At 39.4% G+C, this 23,734-nt stretch overlaps 1 protein-coding gene across 1 annotated transcript in view; it reads left to right on the top strand.

Moving 5' to 3' along the window:
- Window positions 1-23,734, top strand: part of ROBO2 (roundabout guidance receptor 2) — a 1,119,753-nt gene that overhangs the window by 1,087,862 nt on the left and 8,157 nt on the right. Inside the window, exons 26-28 of the mRNA XM_065627797.1 lie at window positions 1,099-1,313; window positions 13,904-14,086; window positions 18,710-18,880. Of these exons, the coding sequence (XP_065483869.1) occupies window positions 1,099-1,313; window positions 13,904-14,086; window positions 18,710-18,880 (569 nt within the window). The remainder of the gene's footprint in view (window positions 1-1,098; window positions 1,314-13,903; window positions 14,087-18,709; window positions 18,881-23,734) is intronic.

The raw sequence follows: 23,734 nt of genomic DNA, 5'->3' as shown, positions 1-23,734 counted from the left end.
GGATCCACTAGATTTACATTAAGGAAAAAAAAAAAAAAGCACTTTTTGAAAGAAAGAACTACTGCACTTATCAAGTGTCGGCAATAATGCAGCACAATGTTTTAGTCGCAAATACATTAGAGCTAGGTAAGCAAACGGGTGACAGTTGTAATTTTTTCTGTTGTGCTGTGTCCAGGCAAGAGACCAGCAGAATCCTGAATGTTGTCCAGAGCGCTGCCAATCTGAATCAGGCTACAGACGACACGTCATGAGCAGCCACCCAAGGACTCCTATGTGCCTCAGTTAGCAATTTCAAGTGTGGTACATGCTCTTATGCCAAGGCCAGTCTTGCCTGGGTCCATTGTCACAGCTTGTTGTGTACCTGTAGTGCTGCCTTGAAAGCTGATGGTTGTTCTTTTCCTCTATAGCCACTCAGAGACCACGCAAATAAAACTTCAAGTCCCATGCTTGCCTTTGGCCATGTAGCTATCCTGTGGGTGTTGTTTTTAATCTTTGTTTTTCTATTTTTAATTGTCATTGCTTCATGCAACAATTTCACACATGCATGCCCTAATACTGCTGCAATTAAATAAATTAAACTACTTGGAATGAAGCAAAATAAAAAGGTCTTGCTAATAATGAGTTAATTGGACTTGAAAATTTCTTCTATTCTACTGGTCATTTCCTCTTTAGAGTGCATTCTACTTAACAGCACTGAGTCTGTTTAAGCAGGAGTGATATTTCATTTTGGCTCAATGTGTGATTTGCAAGGTGGAATATTGGGTGAGACAATTACGTGTTAGGTTGGGATTCAGAATTGTGCTTTTCCATGGACTTCCTACCTGATTTATATAGCCTCTGTGTACATCGTTCCTCATCTAGAACAATCTTGACCTTCTCCATCTTACAGGAGGGGAAGTATATTTAAGACTGGAAAGTGTGCAGGTTCTCAGGTATTAGAACCTATGGTGAATAACTGAACTGACTTTTCTTGAGTTTGGCCTCACACACACCTTTTGTAAATCTACTTCAGGACTTATTGAAAGGTTTATCTTCTATTGACCATGGGATACAAAGTCTCATCCATTCAGATAATGTTTTCCTGTTTCTTTTTTGTAGGCATATCCAAAGCAATACACAACCTCCTCAGGCTCCAGTTCCGCCCCTAGGATATGTATCTGGAAACCTTATTTCAGATTTGGAAACAGATGTTCCAGATGATGATGATGAGGAGGATGATATTGAAGAAGAAACTGTAGAAATCAGCAGGCCACTAAGAGGTCTAGAGCACACTCCAGGCTCCAGTATGGACAATCTAGACAGCTCTGTGACAGGTAACCAAACACAGTTAACAGTGACACCAACTTGTTCCTAACAGTAAAACACATCATCAGTCAAACAGTTTCTAAGTGAAAATTTATTCCACTCTATTTCTGTAACATTTAAAATGTGTTAATATTAAACACTAAAGTTAAAGAAGGATTTGAAAATGCTTTGCTGCAAAATGATAAGAAAATTCATGAATTTTAAAAAGCTTTAAGGACTTGAAAGAAAACTCAATTATATCCTGGCTTTCATGAAAAGTTCACTCTACTGGAGAAGCAAGCCAGTTACATAAAAAGGAGGGAGAAGACCTCATCTTAGGAACATATATTTCATAAATCAGGAGCAGCAAAAAAATGTTATCTTAAAGCACTTTGGGATATTTTGCTGGGTAAATGCTTTCACGGATGAACACAGGGAAGTTAAAAGACTTCAGAATAAGTGTAGTTAGATCAGCACAACATTTATTCGTAAATACAACATCTGTGTAGGAAAATGTGTATTTTGAACTTATTTCACATTGCTGAATTTAATAATTGTTCCCTTTCAGTAAAGATATTTTTCTGACACTCCTTTCTTCACTGCTTCTCACCCTTTGCATGTCTTGGGAAGTTACAACAGGGATCATCAAAGGGGACCTAGAAGGGCATGATAAATTAATGCTGTTGGTGAAATGTAGGCAATGAAAGACATTTTTTTTGAAAAATACAGATTTTATATGGGTAAAATGTATTTTTGTAAGCATCAGTATATTTCCCTTTAGGTTGAACTTGGACCACTAAATAATGTACTGTATCCATAATGTGCAGTTGCACTGCAGACCCAAATATACGTAGCATTCATAGCTCATAAAAGCTTGCAGGTGCTTCTTCAGTCTTTGATCTCAGTGGAAGAACACTGATTGTTAGTTATACCTGAGGGAGACTTGCTCAGTACAACGTACTACCATAGCACCACTGAATTTCATCTCATTCTTTTGGACCTTTGAAATTCCAAGGAATTCACACCCTTACTTAAACACTGCTATTCTGAAAACACTGCAGGAATATGACAGTGATGGACTATCAATACCTATAATTTTCTTCCTTTTCCCTGGTTGAATTTAATAGTGTGTAACTTAATCCCACTTTCCAGGTTTTCCTTCACCCTAGAGCCAGACTGCTTGCCAGTCTAATTAAGATTTAAGAATTGTATCTCTGCTGCTACAATTTGAAATCCAGTTTCAGCTGAAGGCTGTAGAGTTAAAGTTTAAATCCCTGAACTGAGGAGGTTAACTTATTAGTGCATGAGTATGTTAAGTCACTTCACTTGAATTTCTAGCGTAATCTCCTTCAGGCTATAATTCTGCATATTTTTGCATATCTCACTAATGGCCCAGAAGCTTTCCCATTAGAAATGCAGTAAGGGTTTTGCACTGCTAATACAGAAATAAATAAATTTTAAAAACCCAGGTTGCTATGTGTTTTCCATTTGCTATGTATTAATATGTCAATGTTGATATATCTGTAAATCAGAAAATGAATGTTTTTCACATTTGCATTTTCATCTAGTATTTTGGACCATCTTACCTAGTGCAAAGTAAGGAATAGCTGCATTTCTGCTCTCATTCAATGACTTCTGTGCTTCTAGCAATTTTTCCTTTTATGAATAACATTCAAGATTGTCATAATAGTTAAAAATCTTGTTTAATTATTGGAGTGTTAAATGTTTAATCACTGGAGTGTTAAAAACTTCCTGGTTTATTTTTTTGGAAGAAATCAGGCAGAACCAGGTAATGTAGACTGGGAGTGTATTTAAGGTGATCTAAATGCACTCGCACTCATTTCCACCACTATCTTGATGTGGCCTCATCCAGCTGAAAATGAAAGGTTTTCTTTTGCTTTTTCTTTTGTTTGTTTAATTACTTGTTGGATCTGTTCCTTGATCTAGTTCACTGCATGTCAAGGTGTTTGCCGGCACTGCAGAAAGGGAATTTGCGGCTGGATGGGAAGCAAAACGATGGACTGCGTCTCAGCCAACACTTAGGTTGAATTAAAACCATTGGGAAACTATAGCTTTACACAAACAGATTGAGAGTATTAGTCTAAATGATCTGTAAAGTGGCAAACTCTTCAAATAACAAAACTGCTTCTGGTTTTCTTGGTTACTGTATAGGCAAAACCTCAGTTTTCTGAGGGCTTGTTTTGGGCTTGTTTTTTTTTTTTTTCTAGGGGTAGAAGGAAATTGCATACCATACTGGGGAATTGTTTCAAATGAGAATTTTAATTTTTGGGTATGTGTTTCTGTTAATTCTTCCAGGCTGCATTTACTGGTGTTAAGGAGAGTATATAGCAAATTGCATTCGTTGTTTCTGGGTTGTTTCCCTTTCTTTAATTTGATCACTTTTAGAAGACTGTAGAAAACTAATCTGTTCTTTCTTGCACTGAGAAAATATAAGCTACTTCCTTTCATAGGGCTTTCAGTGACTTGAACCAATATTTCCCTAGGAGTTATATACCACATTTTCACTTATTTAAACACTATATTAAAAACTGGAGGCAAATGAGAACAGCTGATCTGGATGAAGCAAGATTTAGAAGTGTGTCCTATGAGTCCAATGTTTCTGAGGAATCCAAATAGACATCCCTTGGTCCAGACTTCCTCAGAGCAGAGTTGCTGTACGGTGAGCAGGGCGAGTTTCCTCACCCCGTATTGTTGGCATGCCTCTGCCATGGCTTGAGGATATACCCACTCTTGGAGTGAAATGGTACTTTGCTCTTTATGGCTGAGCTGAGACTGAAGTTTTAATCCAGCATCAAATGTGGGATTCTCTGAGGGGAAACATTGGCACCATGTGAGCTGAGTTCAAGCTGCTAAATTCCTCTGACACCAGGGTGTTGCTCCTTTAAATTGTTTAAAAGTCAGGTTGTCTTTGAGGCCCTTGAGTTTTACTTACAGCTAACTGAAGATTCAGACAAGGATTTAGTCTGTGCTGTTAAGCTTTTCTCTTTGCAGGTGACAGAGACATAATGTTGACATGTATAATAGAGTGAAAAGAAAGGAGAAGTACACAGTAACTATGTCTTAACATTTTCCAGATATAGCAAAGGAAACTCAAGGAGGAAGGTTTAGATTTGAACAGTTGTGGGATGGAATATGAAACTGAAGCCAAAGTTTTGCTTTGTTCCCAGCATGGTTTGTTAGGATACAGAGTTACTGATTCTGATTTAAAAAAAAAAAAAAAAAAAAAAAAAAAAGAAAAAAGAAAAAAAAGCAGTTGTAAAACCTCTGCTCACTTAACTTTTAACTCACAATTATTTAGAGTTATTTTGCTTTCAGAGACATATCAAAACATGTTTTTTCTTTTGCTTATGTTTAATGCTTTCCTTTATAATGAATTGCTTGCAGAGTTATGGCATGAATGGCCACAAAGAGTCTGTTTTATTATTCTATTTTAATAGACTTAATTGCGTATGATGTCTGTCTTAGAAACTGATTTGCTTCTCACTGAAATCACTAAGAACAACACTAGGTTTTCTCAGATCAAAGTATTATTTTGGGGGGTTTTCTTTGCCGTCTCCTTATCTTCTCCTCCCCCAGCACCACCAGTGAAGCGGGTAGTGGGAGTTGTATCTTCAGCCCTAGTGCATTTTGACTGAGGGGAGATACACCCATTAATTAGCATGGAAATTAGAACAACCCTTTCTTCTGCCTGACACAAACTGATAGAAGCAGAGAGACATGTCTGTAAACAGTACCACTGCAAATGGATAACAGTTATTTTTTTCAATAGAATTATATAGTACTGTATTTTTAAAGGTCTCCATAGGTTGTATAGCTCGGCAAAGAAGAAAAGCCCTTACTTGGCATGTTTTGGTCTTGATTAAAAGAATCGCTGATCACTGTCTGTGTTGTAGAAGTTGTTAATTCATTGTGTCTGAGCACAAATGGAATAATTCCTGAAAATTACACAAAATCATTTTTGTGAGCCATATTTTACTGTGGCAGTGTTCAATATTTATATTGATTTGCTTAGGGATACCTATTGCAAAAGATTCTATTTTATAAGCAGTTAGACAGATTGCATTTAATAGGAAGAATGTGTTTCATGGATTAAATACATGCTCAGAAGATAGGAAACTGCTACTTTTTCTGTCTCATAAAAATGGTAATGCAACAATTAGCAGGGTCATATTATAAAGCACAGACTTTACTCTAGCTTAATGGATCTAGGGATATGCATTCATCAGCAAGGATGGATTTAGCATAAAATGACATGTAAATGAATTGATGACTGATCATAAATTAATTTTAGTGCTGAAGAAGTAATAGAGACACAGCAAGATGCCACTTTATCATAGTATTTTACTGCTCAGCAGCATTTGAGCAACTACTTAATGTTCTGTGTGCATTTCTTTTCTAACAGCTTGAATAAATTTGAGAATTTTTTGTGCCTTTCAGCCATATGGAAACCAAAAAAATCTAGGACGATTGAAAATACAAACACAAATAAATTTAGCTAAGTGACATAAATTCATTTTTCATTACATGTTTATGAAGGGTATTAATTATGGTTGGACCTGTGAAATGCCAAATATGTATGTATGGTTTTTACATCCTTTTGTTTCGTGTTTCCTGCCCCAAAATAATTTTAAAACTTAAGGGTTGATTTCAGGTGTATACATTTAAACATTTGGGGCATTTATGGAGAAATACAATGTAAAGTATAAGACCCGGTCTAATTTTTGAAGTTGGGTCATATTTATAGTCTGTATTTATCCTCTTCCATTATTCTTTCTTAGTTTAATGGTACAATGACCATTGTTGCTGTCATTCCACCACTTCTACTAAAATTAGTGGACATTCTTTCTTTGTAATCATGGCAGCAGCCAGATACACGCAAAAGCAGATAGTGTCTTTCTTCTGTATGAAGGCTAAAGGAATTCTGTAACTTATTTCAGCTGAAGTAGCATCAGACCCCAAGAATTTTATCAATATTTCACAAACCTAAGCAGTCTAGCTCTACTCCATCAAAAGCCCTGCCGAGAAGCAGGGGCTTAATGTTAGCATGTGCTTAATGGTCTTCTGAAGGGAAGGACGTAAGCATACATATACAAGTCCCAATGACATCATTTGTTAACTTTAGGCATGCACATAGACTTCGGTATGTACAGAAAAGTATCTAATGGAATTTTCAGAAGTGTTAGTTTTGTTGTGAGCAGCTTTTACTTCACAAATGCATTAGATAATTTTTAAAGTAAGGCAAGAGTACACTTTACAAATAAATATAATATTTTTATTGCCTGCAAAATACCACTAAAAGTAGTAGCATGCAATCTACAAGAAGGTAGCACCTCTATTCCCCTCACCTTTCCCTCAGAGCAAAGCAGCTTTCTGTTTGCATTAACACCAAGAGATATTTTATGGAGCAAGAAAACCAGAGTTCAACTTTTCACAGAGTTGATTTTGTTCTGCATAAAGCATTTACTGCTGCTGTCAGCAAGAGTAAAATTTACAGTTGCCAGAAAGCGTAAAAACTCAAATGTGCTCTTGGAAAACACGTAGTGAGCTGCATGTAAAGGAGATGCTAAAAGCCTGTTTCATTCTATTTCAAAATGCACAGTTGATCTGAAAGTGATGTCAGCATCTTTTATTCTGCCTTTATTCAGAGAGAAACAAATGTGCCTCTGATTTGGAGAACAAGAGGCCAGTGGATGCCTTTAAATAAGCAGTATCCACGTGTGCTATGTTAACACAGCTGCATGGTGGCCTGAGGTGCCCAGGCTGGGCTCCAGCACTCCTGTGCCTTCTGGGCAATGTCAGCACCTCTGGAGGGCAAAGCAAGCCAGGATTCTACTGCTGCAAGTTTTGGTGGGGAAAAAAATTTTTATGCAAGGCACTTGAATAGCTCAGGAACCAGTAAAGCTAATGTAGAGATTTCGCGTTTATCTACCTGGTCACATACAGCTGTGGGTGCTGTATATGTCTCATCGTAGCTGCGAATTTCAGCACTTATAAAGAATTTTGCCTCTGTTTCCAGCAAACAGAAGTATCATGGAATTACAGAATCACAGAATGTTAGGGATTGGAAGGGACCTCGAAATATCACCTAGTCCAATCGCTCGCTGGAGCAGGAACACCTAGATGAGGCTACACAGGAATGTGTCCAGGTGGGTTTTGAATGTCTCCAGAGAAGGAGACTCCACAACCTCCCTGGGCAGCCTGTTCCAGTGTTCTGTCACCCTCACTGTGAAGAAGTTTCTTTTCATATTTAAGTGGAACCTCCTGTGTTCCAGTTTGTACCCATTGCGCCTTGTCCTATCATTGGTTGTCACTGAGAAGAGCCTGGCTCCATCCTCGTGACACTCACCCTTTACATATTTATACACATGAATGAGGTCACCCCTCAGTCTCCTCTTCTCCAAGCTAAAGAGACCCAGCTCCCTCAGCCTTTCCTCATAAGGGAGATGCTCCACTCCCTTCATCATCTTTGTGGCTCTGCGCTGGACTCTCTCCAGCAGTTCCCTGTCCTTTTTGAACTGAGGGGCCCAGAACTGGACACAATATTCCAGATGAGGTCTCACCAGGGCAGAGCAGAAGGGTAGGAGAACCTCTCTTGACCTACTAACCACCCCCCTTCTAATACACCCCAGGATGCCATTGGCCTTCTTGGCCACAAGGGCACAGTGCTTGCTCATGGTCATCCTGCTGTCCACCAGGACCCCCAGGTCCCTTTCCCCTACACTGCTCTCTAATAGGTCATTCCCCAACCTGTACTGGAACCTGGGGTTGTTCCTGCCCAGATGCAAGACTCTACACTTGCCCTTGTTATATTTCATTAAATTTTTCCCCACCCAACTCTCCAGCCTGTCCAGATCTTGCTGGATGGCAGCACAGCCTTCTGGCCTGTCAGCCACTCCTCCCAGTTTGGTGTCATCAGCAAACTTGCTGACAGTGCACTCTATTCCCTCATCCAAGTCATTGATGAATATATTGAATAGTGCTGGTCCCAGTACCGACCCTTGAGGCACTCCACTAGATACAAGCTTCCAACCAAACTCCGTCCCATTGACCACGACTCTCTGGCTTCTTTCCTTCAGCCAGTTCCCAGTCCACCTCACTACCTGATTGTCCAGTCCACACTACCTCAGTTTAGCTGCAAGGATGCTGTGGAAGATAGTGTCAAATGCTTCACTGAAATCAAGATAAAGCACATCCACTGCTTTGCCATCATCTATCCACCTGGTTATGTCTTCATAAAAGGCTATGAGGTTGGTTAAGCATTACTTCCCCTTGGTGAAGCCATATTGACTACCCCTAATGACCTTCTTATCCTTGATATGCCTTGAGATGGCACCAAAGATAAGTTGTTCCATCACCTTTCCAGGGATGGAGGTGAGGCTGACCAGTCTTTAGTTACCTGGTTCTTCCTCCTTGCCCTTTTTGAAGACTGGAGTGACATTTGCTTTCCTCCAGTCTTCAGGTACCTCTCCCATTTCCCAAGACCTAGCAAAGATGATGGAGCGTGGCCTAGCAATGACTTCAGCCAGCTCCCTCAGCACCTCCGGGTGCATCCCATCTGGACCCATGGATTTATGGATGTCCAGGTTGCTTAATTGCTCCCTAACCCAGTCCTTACTAACTGAGGCAAACTCCTCCATTGCCCTGCCTTCCTCTGGGGCCTCAGGGGTACGGGGCTCCTCAGGACAGCCTCCGGCAGAGTAGACAGAGACAAAGAAGGCGTTCAGTAACTCTGCCTTCTCTGTATCTTCTGTCACCAGGGCACCCACCTCATTTATCAGTGGGCCTACATTCCCTCTGGTGTTAGTTTTATCTGCCATGTATTTGAAAAAGCTCTTTCTGTTGTCCTTGACCCCTCTCACCAGGTTTAATTCTAAGGAGGCCTTAGCTTTCCTACTTGCCTCCCTACATCCTTTGACAACAGCCTTATATTCTTCCCAAGTGGGCAGCCCCTCCTTCCATCATCTGCAAACTCTCCTCTTTCACTTGAACTTACCCAACAGTTCCCCGTTTAACCAAGCATGTCTCCTGGCTCCCTTCCTTGACTTCCTACGTGTCAGGATGCTCTGATCTCGAGCTTGGAAGAAGCAGTCCGTGAATGCTAACCCACTATATTGGGCCCCTTTACCTTCAAGTACCCTTTCCTACGGGATTTCCCCTAGCAATTGCTTGAAAAGGTCAAAGTTTACCCTACTAAAGTCCAGGGTTGCAATTCTGCTTGGTATTCTGTTCATGTCACATTAGATCCTGAGCTCCACCATTTCATGGTCGCTGCAGCCAAGGCAGCCCTCAACCTTTACCGCTTCAACCAGACCCTCCTTGTTAGTGAGGATGAGATCCAGCAGTGCTCCTCTCCTAGTTGGCTCCTCCACCATTTGCATCAAGAAGTTATCACCAATGCACTGGAGGAACCTCCTGGACTGTGCATGGCTGGCTGAGTAGTCCTTCCAGCAAATATCAGGGTAGTTGAAATCCCCCACGACAACCAGAGCCTGTGACTGTGAGGCCGCTCTCAGCTGCCCGTAGAAGGCCTCATCAACTTCCTCACCCTGATCTGGTGGCCTGTAATAGACACCCACAACAGTATCACCCCTGCCAGCCTGCCCCTTAATTCTCACCCACAGACTCTCAACTCGCTCCTCATCTGTTCCTGGCCAGTACTCAATATATTGTAGTTGCTCTCTCACGTAAAGAGCAACTCCACCACCACACCTGGCTGGCCTGTCTTTCCTGAGAAGGACATAGCCAAAAAATCATTGAATCATAAAATGGTTTGAATTGGAAAAGACCTTTAAAGGTCATTTAATCCAACCCCCCTGCCACAGGCAGGGACATCTTTCACAAGACCAGGTTGCTTAAAGCCCCATCCAGCCTCTCCTTGAACACTCCCCATGATGGAGCACGTACAACTTCTCCGAGCAACCTGTTCCAGTGCTTCACCACCCTCACAGTGAAAAACTTCTTCCTTATATCCAATCTAAACCTACCCTTTTTCAGTTTGAAACCATTGCCCCTTGTCCTGGCTCCATCTTTTTTATAAGCCCCCTTTATATATATTGAAATGCTGCAGCAAGGTCTCCCTGGTGCCTTCTCCTCTCCAGGCTGAACAACCCCAACTCCCTTCATAGGAGAGGAATTCCATCCCTCTGAGGATTTTTGTGGCCTCCTCTGGACCTGCTCCAACAGGTCCAAGTCTGTCTTGTGCTGAGGACTCCAGAACTGGATGCAGTACTCCAGGTCAGGTCATTGTTTGCTTTAATTGTCAACTGTGTTGACGTTCCAGTAAAGTTCATGTCCCTGCAAGAACTGAGCTTTGCTTCCAGCCTGACAAGCAGTCCCTCCTAACCCAGCTGTTGGAGGAGAGGGGAAGAGGAATGGTCCATGAGCAGAGTGCATTATTCCTAGCCTTGCTAATACTTGCTGACCATGGGAATGCAGAGTTCAGGAACAGGGCTTTCCTATAGCGTTAGCCTGAAAAATTGGCAGACTGATAACAGTGCTCTACTTATAATTAAAATTTAGCCATTGTTAGGAAAACCTGGCATGTCTATGAGTGTGTGGCATGATATGTGTGTATACACACATTGGAGAGGCCATTATGGGCTTTTGCAGATTTTTAGTATATTTCCTACTTAAAATATGTATTATTTTTCTGGACTCTGTGAGCTTCTGTCCAGCTCTTCAAAGAGTACGTGAAAAATAGCAACTATTCCTAGACATACCCTGAAAGCATCCCATCCAAATTATCATGTGTGTTCTATGTTGTGTAACAGCTGAGTGACAGGATAGCAAATAGACAAAGCAATGTGAATAAAAGGAAATCCAAACCTAAGTTCCTTTAAAATATCCATAGTCTTGTGCCTATTATACCGAAACCCATACCAGTTCTATGCAGTATGTATTTTTTTATGTCTCTATGTAGAGAGTAGAATGTATCACTCAAAACCCTTGGGCCCTGAAACTAATGAGATACATGGTAAATTTTTTGTACCTGAGTACCATCCTTTGATATCTGTAGGTCTAGTCATGTTATTGTGTTTCAGCTTGTGCTTACATATTTTGCAGAATATGTCGATAAGCGATTGTTCAAAAATATCCTAAGCTGTAGCATTTCATTTTCTTACACCTTCCTGAAGTGTTTTATCTGTAGTATCTCTTTTCATTCATCATCAATAACTGTTGCTAAGCCTTTTTACTCTCCATTCTCTATGATGTCCTATCGCACTTTGATTGTTAGTTCAGAAACTGTCTTCTCAGACAAAATTCAGTTTTAGCCTTCCCTTGCTGTTATCTAGGTTTCCTTACATCTGTCTGCATCAGGTCGAGTCTGTTTGGAAAATAACAACTTTATGCGTGCTCTTGGCAAGCAGAATCCAACTCTGTCACTCTCTGTTGCACTTAACACACTTTCTGCCTGTCAGACCTCCACAGACCTCTTCAGTTTCTTTTCTTGTATCTTAGGAGTGCATGGACTTCTGTTATTATAGCCTGCCACTTGGCTGACATTAAAAGGTTTGGTCACTGCAGCACCACAAAATAATCCATTGTTCTTGCGCTCTGTGGTGCAGTGTGCTACTGACTAAATTCCAGTATTCGTTTATTGTACTCATGACTTATTTTTTGCAGGATATTTTAAATATTTGACGCCACTGTTAGTTAATTGCGCTATAAATTCACTACTGATAAGCAGGTCATTATTGATTTACTAGTTAACAATTTTGAACACAATGACAGAAAAAAGGCATTGAAGAACATGACTTACACTGCTACACGTCTTACATACATCAGCATAAATTCAGCTGTACTCACTGAATTGTTAAGTCAGGGCGATGATGTATCTCTCCACAGGTATATTCGTATGTCTGAAAACCAGTTTTCCTCAGATTCTTATGGATTCACTGGGCTTTTTTAATCAACATATGCATGCCACTGTTTTTAAAAAGCAGATTTCAGGTATTTCAAGATATTTCAGAACAATTCGCTATGTCTACACACCACCATACAATGCCATACAGCAGCTCAGGTCCCAAAAGCAGTCTGGTAGCTCTGCACCTCGACTGGACTTGGTAACTAATTAGAGTGGCTGCCCTGTTCCTGGAGCAAAGCTTGATACTTGGTCATAGCCCAGTTTCCTTTGCCTCCTGCTCCACTGCACAGTGTAGAATTAAGCTGTGACATTTACCTGTGAATTTTAGAAGAACACCATCAACTTCATCTGAAGCCAAAAAAGAAACAGGATTCCATAACTTTGGAAAAAAATCTGAACTGAGCGCTAGCTTCTGAAAATACAAGTTGTTTCAAAAAGATGGACCCAAGTGAGAGGTGCTTGGGAAGAATTCTACTATCGTCTCAGTGTCGTCCATACAGCAGGTGGAGGGAACATAGAGCATTTATAAAAAGGCTACTAAAACTTGGTAACTCATTATACCGTTTCTAAATTGTTGTGTAATGGCAACATGTTGCTATCGTGAAATTTGGTCCATCTTTTTGAGACACCCTGTATATTGTACAGCCACATTGGGTAGCTGACAAAAATAAAATACAAATGAAGAGCAAATAAGATTAATCCTTCTTTCCCTATTTTGCCCTTTACTTTTCAGTTTTGTCATTTTTTTATATTTCATGTGCTTTTTCTGGTATATGGTTTTCTGACTGCATTTTTATGATGTTATTATCACTTTCCTCTCCTGCAGTGGTGGCAACCCATAGCTAGAAGGTACCATGAGGCCAGCATTGGCCTAGTGACTGACTTAGTACTAGAGTACATATTTGCTCTAATCTTTAATGTGAATTATTTCTAACCTTTTAAAAAATAAATTTAATCCATTAGAATGAACTACTTTAGTTCAGCTTTCTTCAGGCCATTAATATTGCTTATCTGTTTTAAGGTGTTATTGAGAAAATGAAATAATGCCAGTCTTCTTCAGGATAGCTCTTGAAGCCATGTCTGGCTTTAGCCATATCTACTGAGACTTACACTTGTGCTTTCCTAAATTAAGAGTTTGTTTTGCAAATATCAGACTAGATAGTGATTTATAATAAGTCAAATAATAATTAAAGAAAACAAAATCAATTACAAAAAAACCCAAAAAACCCAAACAAAACGAACCAAACAAAAAACCCCCAAACCAAACAACAACAACCCCCCCCCCCAAAAAAAAAAAATCAATCAAACAAACAAACAAACACCACCACGAATCAAACCAAACCAAACAAAAAAACCATTGATTTCAAACCTAGGGGAAATCTCTTGACTTCAAAATGAATTTATGATTGAGCCTTCACATTTCTAGAGAACATATATAATTTTATTTACAGGATCAAAGCAACATGAAGCAATCTATGAATGAGATCCCACTTTGCTTTGATAATGCTCTTTTATACCAAGCTCTTACAGATAAACTTTGGGTTTCCTGTTGTGGAAGGACATATTGCATGGGTCTTTAAGCTTTATATGAATATTGCTCTTTTGTACCAAGCTCTGTCAAATGAATGTTGGGTTTCCTGTTGAGAAAGGACATATTAAACGGGTCTTTAAGCTTTAGATGGTAAAAAAATATCAAATGCGCACAACTCACTAGACCCCTACATTTGTTTTTAGGTTCAATGGTAAATGGATGGGGTTCTGCGTCTGATGAGGACCGTAACTTTTCTAGTCATAGATCTAGTGTAGGTAGCTCCTCAGATGACTCGATCTTTACCAGCGGCAGTTTTGCACAAGCACTGGTTGCAGCAGCAGATAAAGCTGGTTTTAGGCTGGATGGAACCAGCCTGACAAGAACAGGTTTGTAGACTCAAAGTCGATGCTTTCTGCATGAAGGGGGTTGTCTGCCTATTCTTCTCTTGAGTGAATCTGCGTCTCACACTTGTCTAACATGCATGGAATAAGGTGGATGGAGATATTTTTATCAGTATACTTCAAATGAAGCTTCGCATTGTGTTTCATTGTTAGTGATTTGAAGTAGTGAATAGCACAAGCTTTTAATCTGCACCTTCAGTCTGCTGCAGTTTCCCTCTGTGCTGACTGTGCTATGGATTTACTGACATGTGCTCTGTTTAATATTCCAGTGAAGATATCACTAATTATGTCATGCAGTCTTTGATGATTTCTTTTTTTGCAAAATCTCCTCACGATCATTCACATTTCCAACGATGAACCTCACATTTAAAATATTATCTCTGTCTCTGCTCTTCTGTTGCATCTCCTTGCAAAAGTGTATTTTTCTGTGAAGTTTTTCTAAGCATGGGGTGAATTGGTGTGCTTTTATTGTTAACAATGCAAACTGTTTAAAAGCCTTGTTAATACCTGATTTTAAATATACTTAATTCAATAAGTTAATATATTTTGATAAAATTTAATTATGTCAACTGAATTTGCCAAGGTAAATGTAACAAATGTAAAGTGACTATTGCTTTTGAAAACAGCCAGTCATCTAAAATGAATTAATGACAAGTAAACATAATTTAGTTCCTATTTTTAAATCTTGGTATGTTTTATTTCTAGCTAAAAAGATGGATTAAAATGATTTATAAATATTCTGGAAATGAGAATGTATTTGCATTTGCTTAGTCTTATCAAAAGGGCAAAAATAACTAGTTATTTAAATCCACAAATCTAATAGCAAATTATGACCTTGGATCGTATTTTTATTATGCTTTCTCAGCTGATTCCTGTCGACAGATCCCATAATGTTCCTATCATTCAGTTAGTCTGGTATGAAGTCTTTCCTTCAGTAAAATGTGTGCATTTATGAGAGATGTTTCCACATGTTAGGGCTGAAAACTGCAGGTTTTCTGCTTGCGATGGCTTCCTGGCAAACACTGCCTTTTAGGAAGATTAGGAATGAAGAATAGAATTGATGGCAAAATCTTATGTCACCAGTAAACTATAGAATGAACAGCTACAGCTTTTCTCATATCACTGAGACTTTTGCTATTGACTTTGATCAGAGACAATCATCCTTAAAAGTTATTTCGCCATTAAAAGTAGTTAAAGCCCTCACTTGCTTCTTGCCCTAGTGGAACATTGACTGAGTGAATCTGTCTTGTCATTTGAAAAAATTAAAAAAGCAAAAGAAAACAAAACTGATGTAGACATTCACTCATCTACTATGGGCAAATTTGACCACACTATAATTTAAAATATACTTTTTTGTTGGAAGAGTCTCCTAAACAGTCTTGAATGAAAGGGGCAATCCTTCCCAACCTTTTTTTTTCAGTGTTGTTCTTGGCCTCAGTAAAAGCTAATGCCAAGATTCATCAAAAGTTAATGTCACTTGTATCGGGCCATTGATAAGTACAGTTGGCCACAAACACACACATAATGGACACAAAAACACATAGATGTCTTTAAATAGACATGATTTCTTATTGTAGCTTTGTAAATAGAAAGTACAAGGAAAGGATGAAAGCCCTCTTGTGATATAGTGATATCAATATGTTCTATTTATGTTATGTCAATAGTTACATTTTCCTAGTTTAATTAGGTCACAAATGCACTTAAACTGAGTACTGAGTCGCAGTTCCTTGGACAGACTATTAGAGTTTAGGCTACAACAAAGTACCCAACAGTTGTGGTAGAGACTTTATGATTATTGCCTTCTTACTCTTAATGATTCAGCAGGCAAAACTGAAACAAAATAAAACCCACACGTAAACAAACAGCCCTCCCCTCTTTTCCTCACAAAAACCTCAGCAAATGGAAATAACTCCCCAGTGCTTACTGCAGTTCCATTATGATATGATACATCCCAGGGTAGCGTGGATCGATCAGACATGTCTGTTACGGATCTGCTGCTCCACAGCAACCTCCTCAGAGTGCACAATGGTGTTTTGTAGTAGAGAAGCAGCAGAATTATTTCTGCTCATGGCTCTGGAGGGAATCTGAAGGTCCTGACTCTTTACTCTTTTGCAGTCTGGACACTTGTTTTCACCCCATGAGAACAACTGTGAAATATTCTCACCGATAGCAAGGAGAAGTCAAAGTTGATAGCCGCACATGGGTGTGTTTGATGGCCAAGCAGAAGAGGCGCTGGTAAATCCAAGCACAAGGTGTCTCTCCTGCCAGACACTTTGATTCCAGTTTCCAGAAGCCATCGTGTAGTGTGCCAAGCAGTTCAGACAGTTTTCCTTTTTAACACCCTTGGGAAATTAAATAAAAAATTAGTGGATTCATCCTTGTCTCCACTTACACACAGTAAATCTACTGCAGAAAGTCTGACACTGCTCAGCAGTTCTTACTGGAAGGGCTGCATACAAATACAAGTTGCTGTAATCAGATATTAGGTGCATTGAAAAATATGTTTAGGGAGCCTGCACATAATTTGCATTTGCCCCATGTCTGATTTAGGTCAGTGCTATTTACTTACCCTCATTTTCATGGAGGGATAAAAGAAAGAATGCTTGGTGTGTTTTGTTTTGGTTTGGTTTTTTCAATCTGAATACATAATCACGTTTCTTTAGTTGAGAGAATAAGCGTGAAGAATCTTCATCCTGCACTCACTAGTTGCACTTGCATGTTACGAGTTTATTTTTGCAAAACATCTGTGCAATATGCTGTGAGCTAGGATGGAATTTCAGACTCATATCTGAATTTCTTTGCATTAGTGGTGTTTTTTAAAATTTTTTAATTAAAATTTTAATATTTTGTCTGTGTTCATCTGCTGTTATATCTTTCTCTATGAAACGAGGGCTTGATCACTTGTCTTTGTCTGGCTGCAGCTGTGGCAGCCATAGAGGTTAATGTTTCCCCAAAATACTTATTACCATTTCCAGAATTAGCTGCTTGAGTGGGCGTTCTGTAACCCATTTCAGTTAAAATGAGCCAGGTTAGCAAAGGTATGCTTTTCATACCGTTTAAGTTCAATAAGGCTTATTTCAGTAGAGGAGAGCCAGGGAATGTCCACATGAGGGGCTCAAATGTGGTAACCTGTGACAGCTGGCAGTGACATGCAACTGGTAGAGAAGGCTGCCTAAGAGCAGTGTCCTCCTCGGGGTGCACATCAGTCAGAAGGCAGAAGAGCAAGCCTGAGAAAGGCAAGAAATCTCTGAAGTCAAATGCTGAGACATTATTCTAAACATGTATGCATTAATGTGGAACATCGTGTTAGATTATGGCTGCTTTTTTCACTTCGCCCTCTTTTTGCACTAAGAATATTTCTAATGGTGTAGTGGGCAGCATATTACTCTTCATTAGGCTTATCTAGATCAGGTTGTATGTGGTGGCATGCTGGAAGTAAGTGAATCTGTTCAAAAATTTTACTAGAAAACATAACTCACATCAGGGTATATCCTGGTCTAAGTTAACCAGAAAATAAAAAAGCTCCTTATTATCTTGGGGTCAGTTGACCAGAAACAATAAATAGACATTTTGCCGCTTTCCATCAACTCTTACACCATTTGGGCCTACAGTGGGACTGAAAGAGCAGAAGTTCTGACAGGCTTATACATTCTCCAACGCAGATAGAGTTAAAACAAGTAAGAATTTTAAGTACCAGTTCTAAACAAACGACAAAGTGTTAACATCCCCAAGATACTTGGCAAGAATGACATAAGGAGGAAAAAAACGAAGTAAAAGATGATGATCTTTAGTTTTCATCAGTTACTATTAAACAATAAGCTTAGATAACTGAATAAAAATATCAAAATAAGAGGAAGTGAATGTAGTAAATGAACTGTGCTTCTGTGTTTCATGCAGAGATGCTTTTAATGATCTGCTCCACAGAACAACATCAAAGATTGTTTTTTTTAAGAGAAATCATGTAGCTTGATTAACCTATATATGTAAAAATATCTGAGGAATAAATTCAGTCAGAATACATTATTTTTTAACATATAAAAATACTGAAAATGAACAGGAAAATGTTAGTATTTAAATATACTCCCATTTTTATTTCTTGAGAAAAGATAACCTTTAAGTATACAAACCTACATTGCTACATAGCTTGCAAAATCAGATATGTTTATCTCACTGGAATTACTCCAGATATACAATGCATATGGGAGCCCCTAAAATGAGAATCTGGCTCAGCAAACATGAAGGTGGAAGGCAGGAGGAGATAAATTTGATATGATTGCAGAGCTGTTTTCCTTCCCTGCTCAAGGCTGAGGACTTGTTATGACACATCTGTTCAGCACACAGAGCAGGTAGGAGTTACATGGCATACAGTAGTTTTATCACAACAGATGGAATGATTTTAATTACGAAGTTAGAGACAAAAGAATGCCAAGTTTCTCACTTCACTTGTGGTGTGTCTTAAAGCAGTTGTCATCAGTGTATTCCTCAAGGGGACACTTGCTTGCCTCTGAGAGTTAGACCAGATTTAATGTTTCAAAACGGACATTAATAGAACAGCCCATTTCAAGGCAATAACATTTTTTCATCTGGTTTCTCTCTTTTTTTTTTTAGGCAAAGCATACCCTTCCTCTCAGAGACCTCGGCCAACCAGTCCTTTTTCTACTGACAGCAACACCAGTGCAGCTGTCAATCAGAGTCAGAGGCCGAGGCCCACTAAAAAACACAAGGGAGGACGGTTGGACCAGCCCCCCTTGCCTCATCGTAGGGAGGGAATTACAGATGGTAAGTGTTGAAGTGAAGTTCCTGACAAAAACCTGGAACAAGCAGGTGTGCAGAGTGGGAGAGTGTGGAACAATCTTTTAAGGAATATACATTACAGTGAATTATTTGTTTGTTGAAGTGGGGTCCCCAGGTTGCCATGTAAGCAATATTGCAATGCTAGCAGTATGGAGCTCAGTTAAGGGACTCTTCAAGGAGCCTTTCTTCACTTCAGCTCTAAACATGTTAGGATCTCATAGGTTTCCTCAGATCTCTATATGTGTCTTACCAAAAAATGACTGCGTTGCACATGGGTTCCCATGAGAAAATGACCTGTGGTTAATTTAACATTAAATGAAAATAGCTGCCAGCAGCAGTAGCAGCATGCTGTGAATTCCTAAGCATAAGGCCAGTCCTATGGTGCCCTGTTTGGTTTATGCTGTTTTTGACAGCCACCCAACAGCTACAGCAATACGTGCCATGCTTTTTTTTTTCCGTTATTCTGCCTCACGTCTTGTCCGTGCTGCTTCATACCTGACATCCAGCGACCTCGGTGACTTTGTTTCCCGCTTTAACATCTCCACTTCTCTATGACCACTGCTTCCCATCTGGAAATTTCAGGCATGTTGGTTCTGCTCATCTAATGACTCAGATCAGCTCAATCTTGCATTATCTTAGTCTATTCACTCTTGGCTTTGGCAAAAGACACAACTGCTGCCTGTTACTCTCTGAGGACTGGATACCTTCCTCTCATTTCTTCTGATCTCTGGCCTGGCCCCTGGGTAATGAAATGATTACAGATGAGAAGCAGGTAAAAGTGAATGGAAATGGAAAAACAGTATTAAAGGGACCACTAAGGATGTCTGTAATGCCATGCAGATGGGGATGTGATCACTTCCCTCACGCTGACCTCTCTTTCCCTGTTCAAAACAGGGCAATTCTGAGAGCTAGGCTGTCCCACCTGCCTCAACGACTCTTGTAACACTATCTGGACCACTGGAATGGGTGTGATGCCAGTGACGCTATTTCCTAATCTTAAGTACACCTTGACAAATCTTCCAGTGTATGGTGAGGTGTAAAAATAAAAAAAATTAGTTAAATTTTAGTAAAAATATCCTCCTTATTCTAGTAAAAATGACTTGAGAATCATAGAATAACTGGAGTTGGAAGGGACCCATAAGCGTCATCAAGTCCAACTCCCTTCAGTATCTTCTTTGGACAGGTAACATAATAAATAGATTTCATAGGGAGTATTTTTTAGTTTGGTTTATTTATAATGTGCTATTTATTACTCTAGGTACATATAACAGCTCGCAATGTGGACTGTGGCCACTTAAATGACCAGAGCTCTCCTGTCACTCATGTTATCAGGCGTACAGATACAATTTTGCAGTATGTTCTGATAGATTCCTTGTTTGTCAGACCACGAGGGTGGAGAATGTATTCCAGAAGTAAAAGTCTTCACCAAAGGGGTTATCATTACATCTCATGCTCTATGGCTCATCCTTGCTAACATATTATTTGGGGAAACTGCTTAAAGTAGCTCAGACTCCACTCATATGGATCTGAATTGGTTTAAGCATTAATGCCCTCCCCTTCTGGACATATTCCAGAGGCCTCCTTGCTACAAAGATCCATTAAATAGATGTGTCTGTGAGAATAGTTACTGGAAATTGTGGTACAGGCAATACTCTTTGTGTGAATACGTTAAGTCAACCCTTCTGCATGGCATATCCTGTCACCCTGAACTATGAGCCTTTTGGGCCACAAATTCTGTGTACATGAGATATTACAGTGCATTCAGTATGGTAGGATCTTAATCCTTCTGGTTGCTATAGAAATATTTAACAATGAAGTGGTTACCAGAAAATTAATTGGAATCCAGTTCAAGTCATGAGACAGATGGAAGTGTGACTCCATAGGGAGTGCCTCTATCATAAAATCTGGCATTGTTTTAAATGAGTGAAAGAGATCCGATTTTAAGATTTATTTTAAAAGAGGAATCTCCTACTGTCTTTTATTTATTCTTTATAAAATATTCATATTGGAGTTTCATAAATTTGAGTCAGAATACCAATGGTATACTATTTCCTTCAATAATCCACCTCTCACAGTGGAGCAGTAACTATAACAGGTTTCAGACTTTGTTCGCTTAATATTTCTCTTTTATAAACTTAGTTAAAGTGCTTACTATATGTTCCATAAATTTTTAACGGCCTGGAGTAATAGAGTATCCTTTCCCATCCTCACCACAGGAACAAACAAACACAAATTGCACAGTTTTTCCACTTCAACTCTCATGAATATGAGTCATTAAAGTATAAGAGCAATTCTGAGTCAGAGCTAAATTTGCAAAAGAACATTTGTCAATTAAGGAAGCTAAAGATTGCTGTTGCCACCTGTGTGATGTAAACAAACTGAATTTAGGATCCTCTGGTACACAGAAATTAAAAATGGTAACTGGATGCTTTGTGTGGAGTATTGCAATAAACTTTACAAAGAGAGAGAGTACCATTATGCTTAAGCTACAGGTAGTAAAGGAAAGTAGGAGAACCTGGGATAGATCCAGCAAATCCGAGCCCCAATCCAGGCCAGTCCATTCAGCCCTGGGCCATCCTGATTTCAGTGAGATACGTAACTAAACATTTTTTCCTGTTTTTGAGATGTCTTCAGTCCATTCCCTTACGACTCCTTCGTCTTGGATTTGTCATATGAGAACATACTTGGTTTGTCAGTTGTCTTCAAATTCACAAGTTGGATGAGTCCTAGCATCCTGTGCTTAAGTCTCATCACATACTGCGTATCTGTTGTTTTTAATTTTCATTGACCAAGAAAGCTCCATGTCCTTTCTCTGCCCATTCCTGTCCACATCCTGAGCACTTCCTCCTTGTTAACTGTAATCATGTGGGACAGTGCAAAAAGCCTAAGAAACTGTAATAGTTAACGCATAGCACACGAATGTCAGACTCTGTAAGCACATGAGGGTCCAACTTCATGCTTTTGACAGTAATTCACACAAATCCCCTAAAAGCCTACTTCTTCATTTTCTTCAGTCACAGGTCAGATTCTTCTAGAGGCTGACTCTAGATTGAGTCTTTGTATCTGTCTTGCTGTACAATTGGTTTTAACTTCTGCATCCTAAAAGACCATGGAGACAACAACAAATCCACAGGGGAAGAATAGTTTATGAATCTCTCAAATGATGAAAGCATCATTCTGAGCTCACAGTCCACCATAAAAACCAAATAAAGATTTTTAGTTCTAATGCTCAAGGAATAATTTGTTTTTCTAGAAACAAATTATTCATGAACTACAAAACAGTGGGGTCTGTCATATAGGTGGTAGCATGGCAACTGCATGAATGAAGTTAAAAGCTCTTCCTTAGCTGAGCATGATGTTAAAAAAAAAAAAAAAACAAGAGGAGATGGAAGGGAAATATGGTTAGAGGTTAAAAAGGAGAACTGGAACTTAAGCCTTTTATTAGCTTTGCCACTGATTTGCTATCATATATTACAAGTCATTTATTACTAAGGTAGATCACCATGCAGGAGATGCTTACCTTCTGATGCTAGAAAGTGGTTTAGAGTCTTATTAAATGCCACAGTAACTATCACCCCTAGGAAAACAAATCACTGCACAGATAGAAAGGGATGTCCTTAAACTTGTAGGTTCTATAACTTGCTGCTTTTTCCCGGTTAATAATGAGAGGCTGTGCCAAAGCTTGACTGGTGCCTGAATCATTTGGCCAATGCTCTGCTTTCTAGAGGGCTGGAGTAATCCCAGGCCAAACATCCATCTGCCTCTTATCAAGCACTCTGATGTCCTACAGCTTCTCAATCACAATTCCTCCATTACTAAATCAATAAGACCATCACTTTCCCACCAATGCACTTATAAATTGCCTTGCAGGTTTGATAATCCTGCTATTAGAAGATGCGAGTTGTAGTCTGGATGACATTGCACTGGCCTAGTAAGTTACTAGCTCACTGTGGGTTTTCAGGTGTTTTACCTGGCATTTGGAAGATAAATGTAATTCAGATGGAGGTACAGTGATAATCGGTGATAATACTCTGAATATCTGCACTGAAAATCCTGCTGAAGTCCCTAAATTTCTAGATTGAAAACTTCTCTGAAGTGATTGACATGATGGAATGACTTGGCTTGCCTCTATGTGGTAATAAGTCTGCCTATTAAGAACCGAGGCTACTAACTCGTCTAGTCTCTGTTACCCATTTACTAGTAATCAAAATGCCAACCATTAACCATAATTTATGTGCACACTCACAAGTGTGTGTGGAGACACGTGCACAGTCACATGTTTGGGAAGGGAGAGGAGAGACTCTTCTCTGTGGCACTGGAGGAAGAAACTCATGACTCCAGATACACAGGGTCTTTATGTATGACCAGGCAAGATAACTGAGCATATTTAGTAATTTACCTAAGTCAGAATATTTACACTACCGGATCTAAGTTGTAGAGGAAATAAAAAGCCACATTCCCAAAAGAAGCTCTCTTCCAGCTTCTTTTATTAAAAAGGAAAGATAGGTAACTGTTCTTTCAGATCTTCTCAGACACAGCTAACACAATTCAGTAAGTCTGTACTCAGGCTGGAGCCGGTTTACATTAATTCTGTAGTGCCTGTAATTCTTCTGGAATTGGGTGAAGCTTCATTAGAAGATAAATTTTATTTTTTATTTCAACTCATCCACTGGTCTAAAACAGCCAAAGAACTTTACAAACAGGGTTTTTCACTTCACTTCTATGCATAAGGCAATCATCAAGCCCATTTTGTGGGTGAATAAAAGCAAGAATCAGGTCAACAGTAGATCAGCAGCATAAGTCTACATAAGTCCAGGAGTTGCAGCTACCTCTAGAACA

Source organism: Caloenas nicobarica, chromosome 1 (genome assembly GCF_036013445.1).
Source record: "Caloenas nicobarica isolate bCalNic1 chromosome 1, bCalNic1.hap1, whole genome shotgun sequence".
NCBI classification, from domain to species: domain Eukaryota; kingdom Metazoa; phylum Chordata; class Aves; order Columbiformes; family Columbidae; genus Caloenas; species Caloenas nicobarica.
This window is presented reverse-complemented; position numbering and strand designations above follow the sequence as displayed.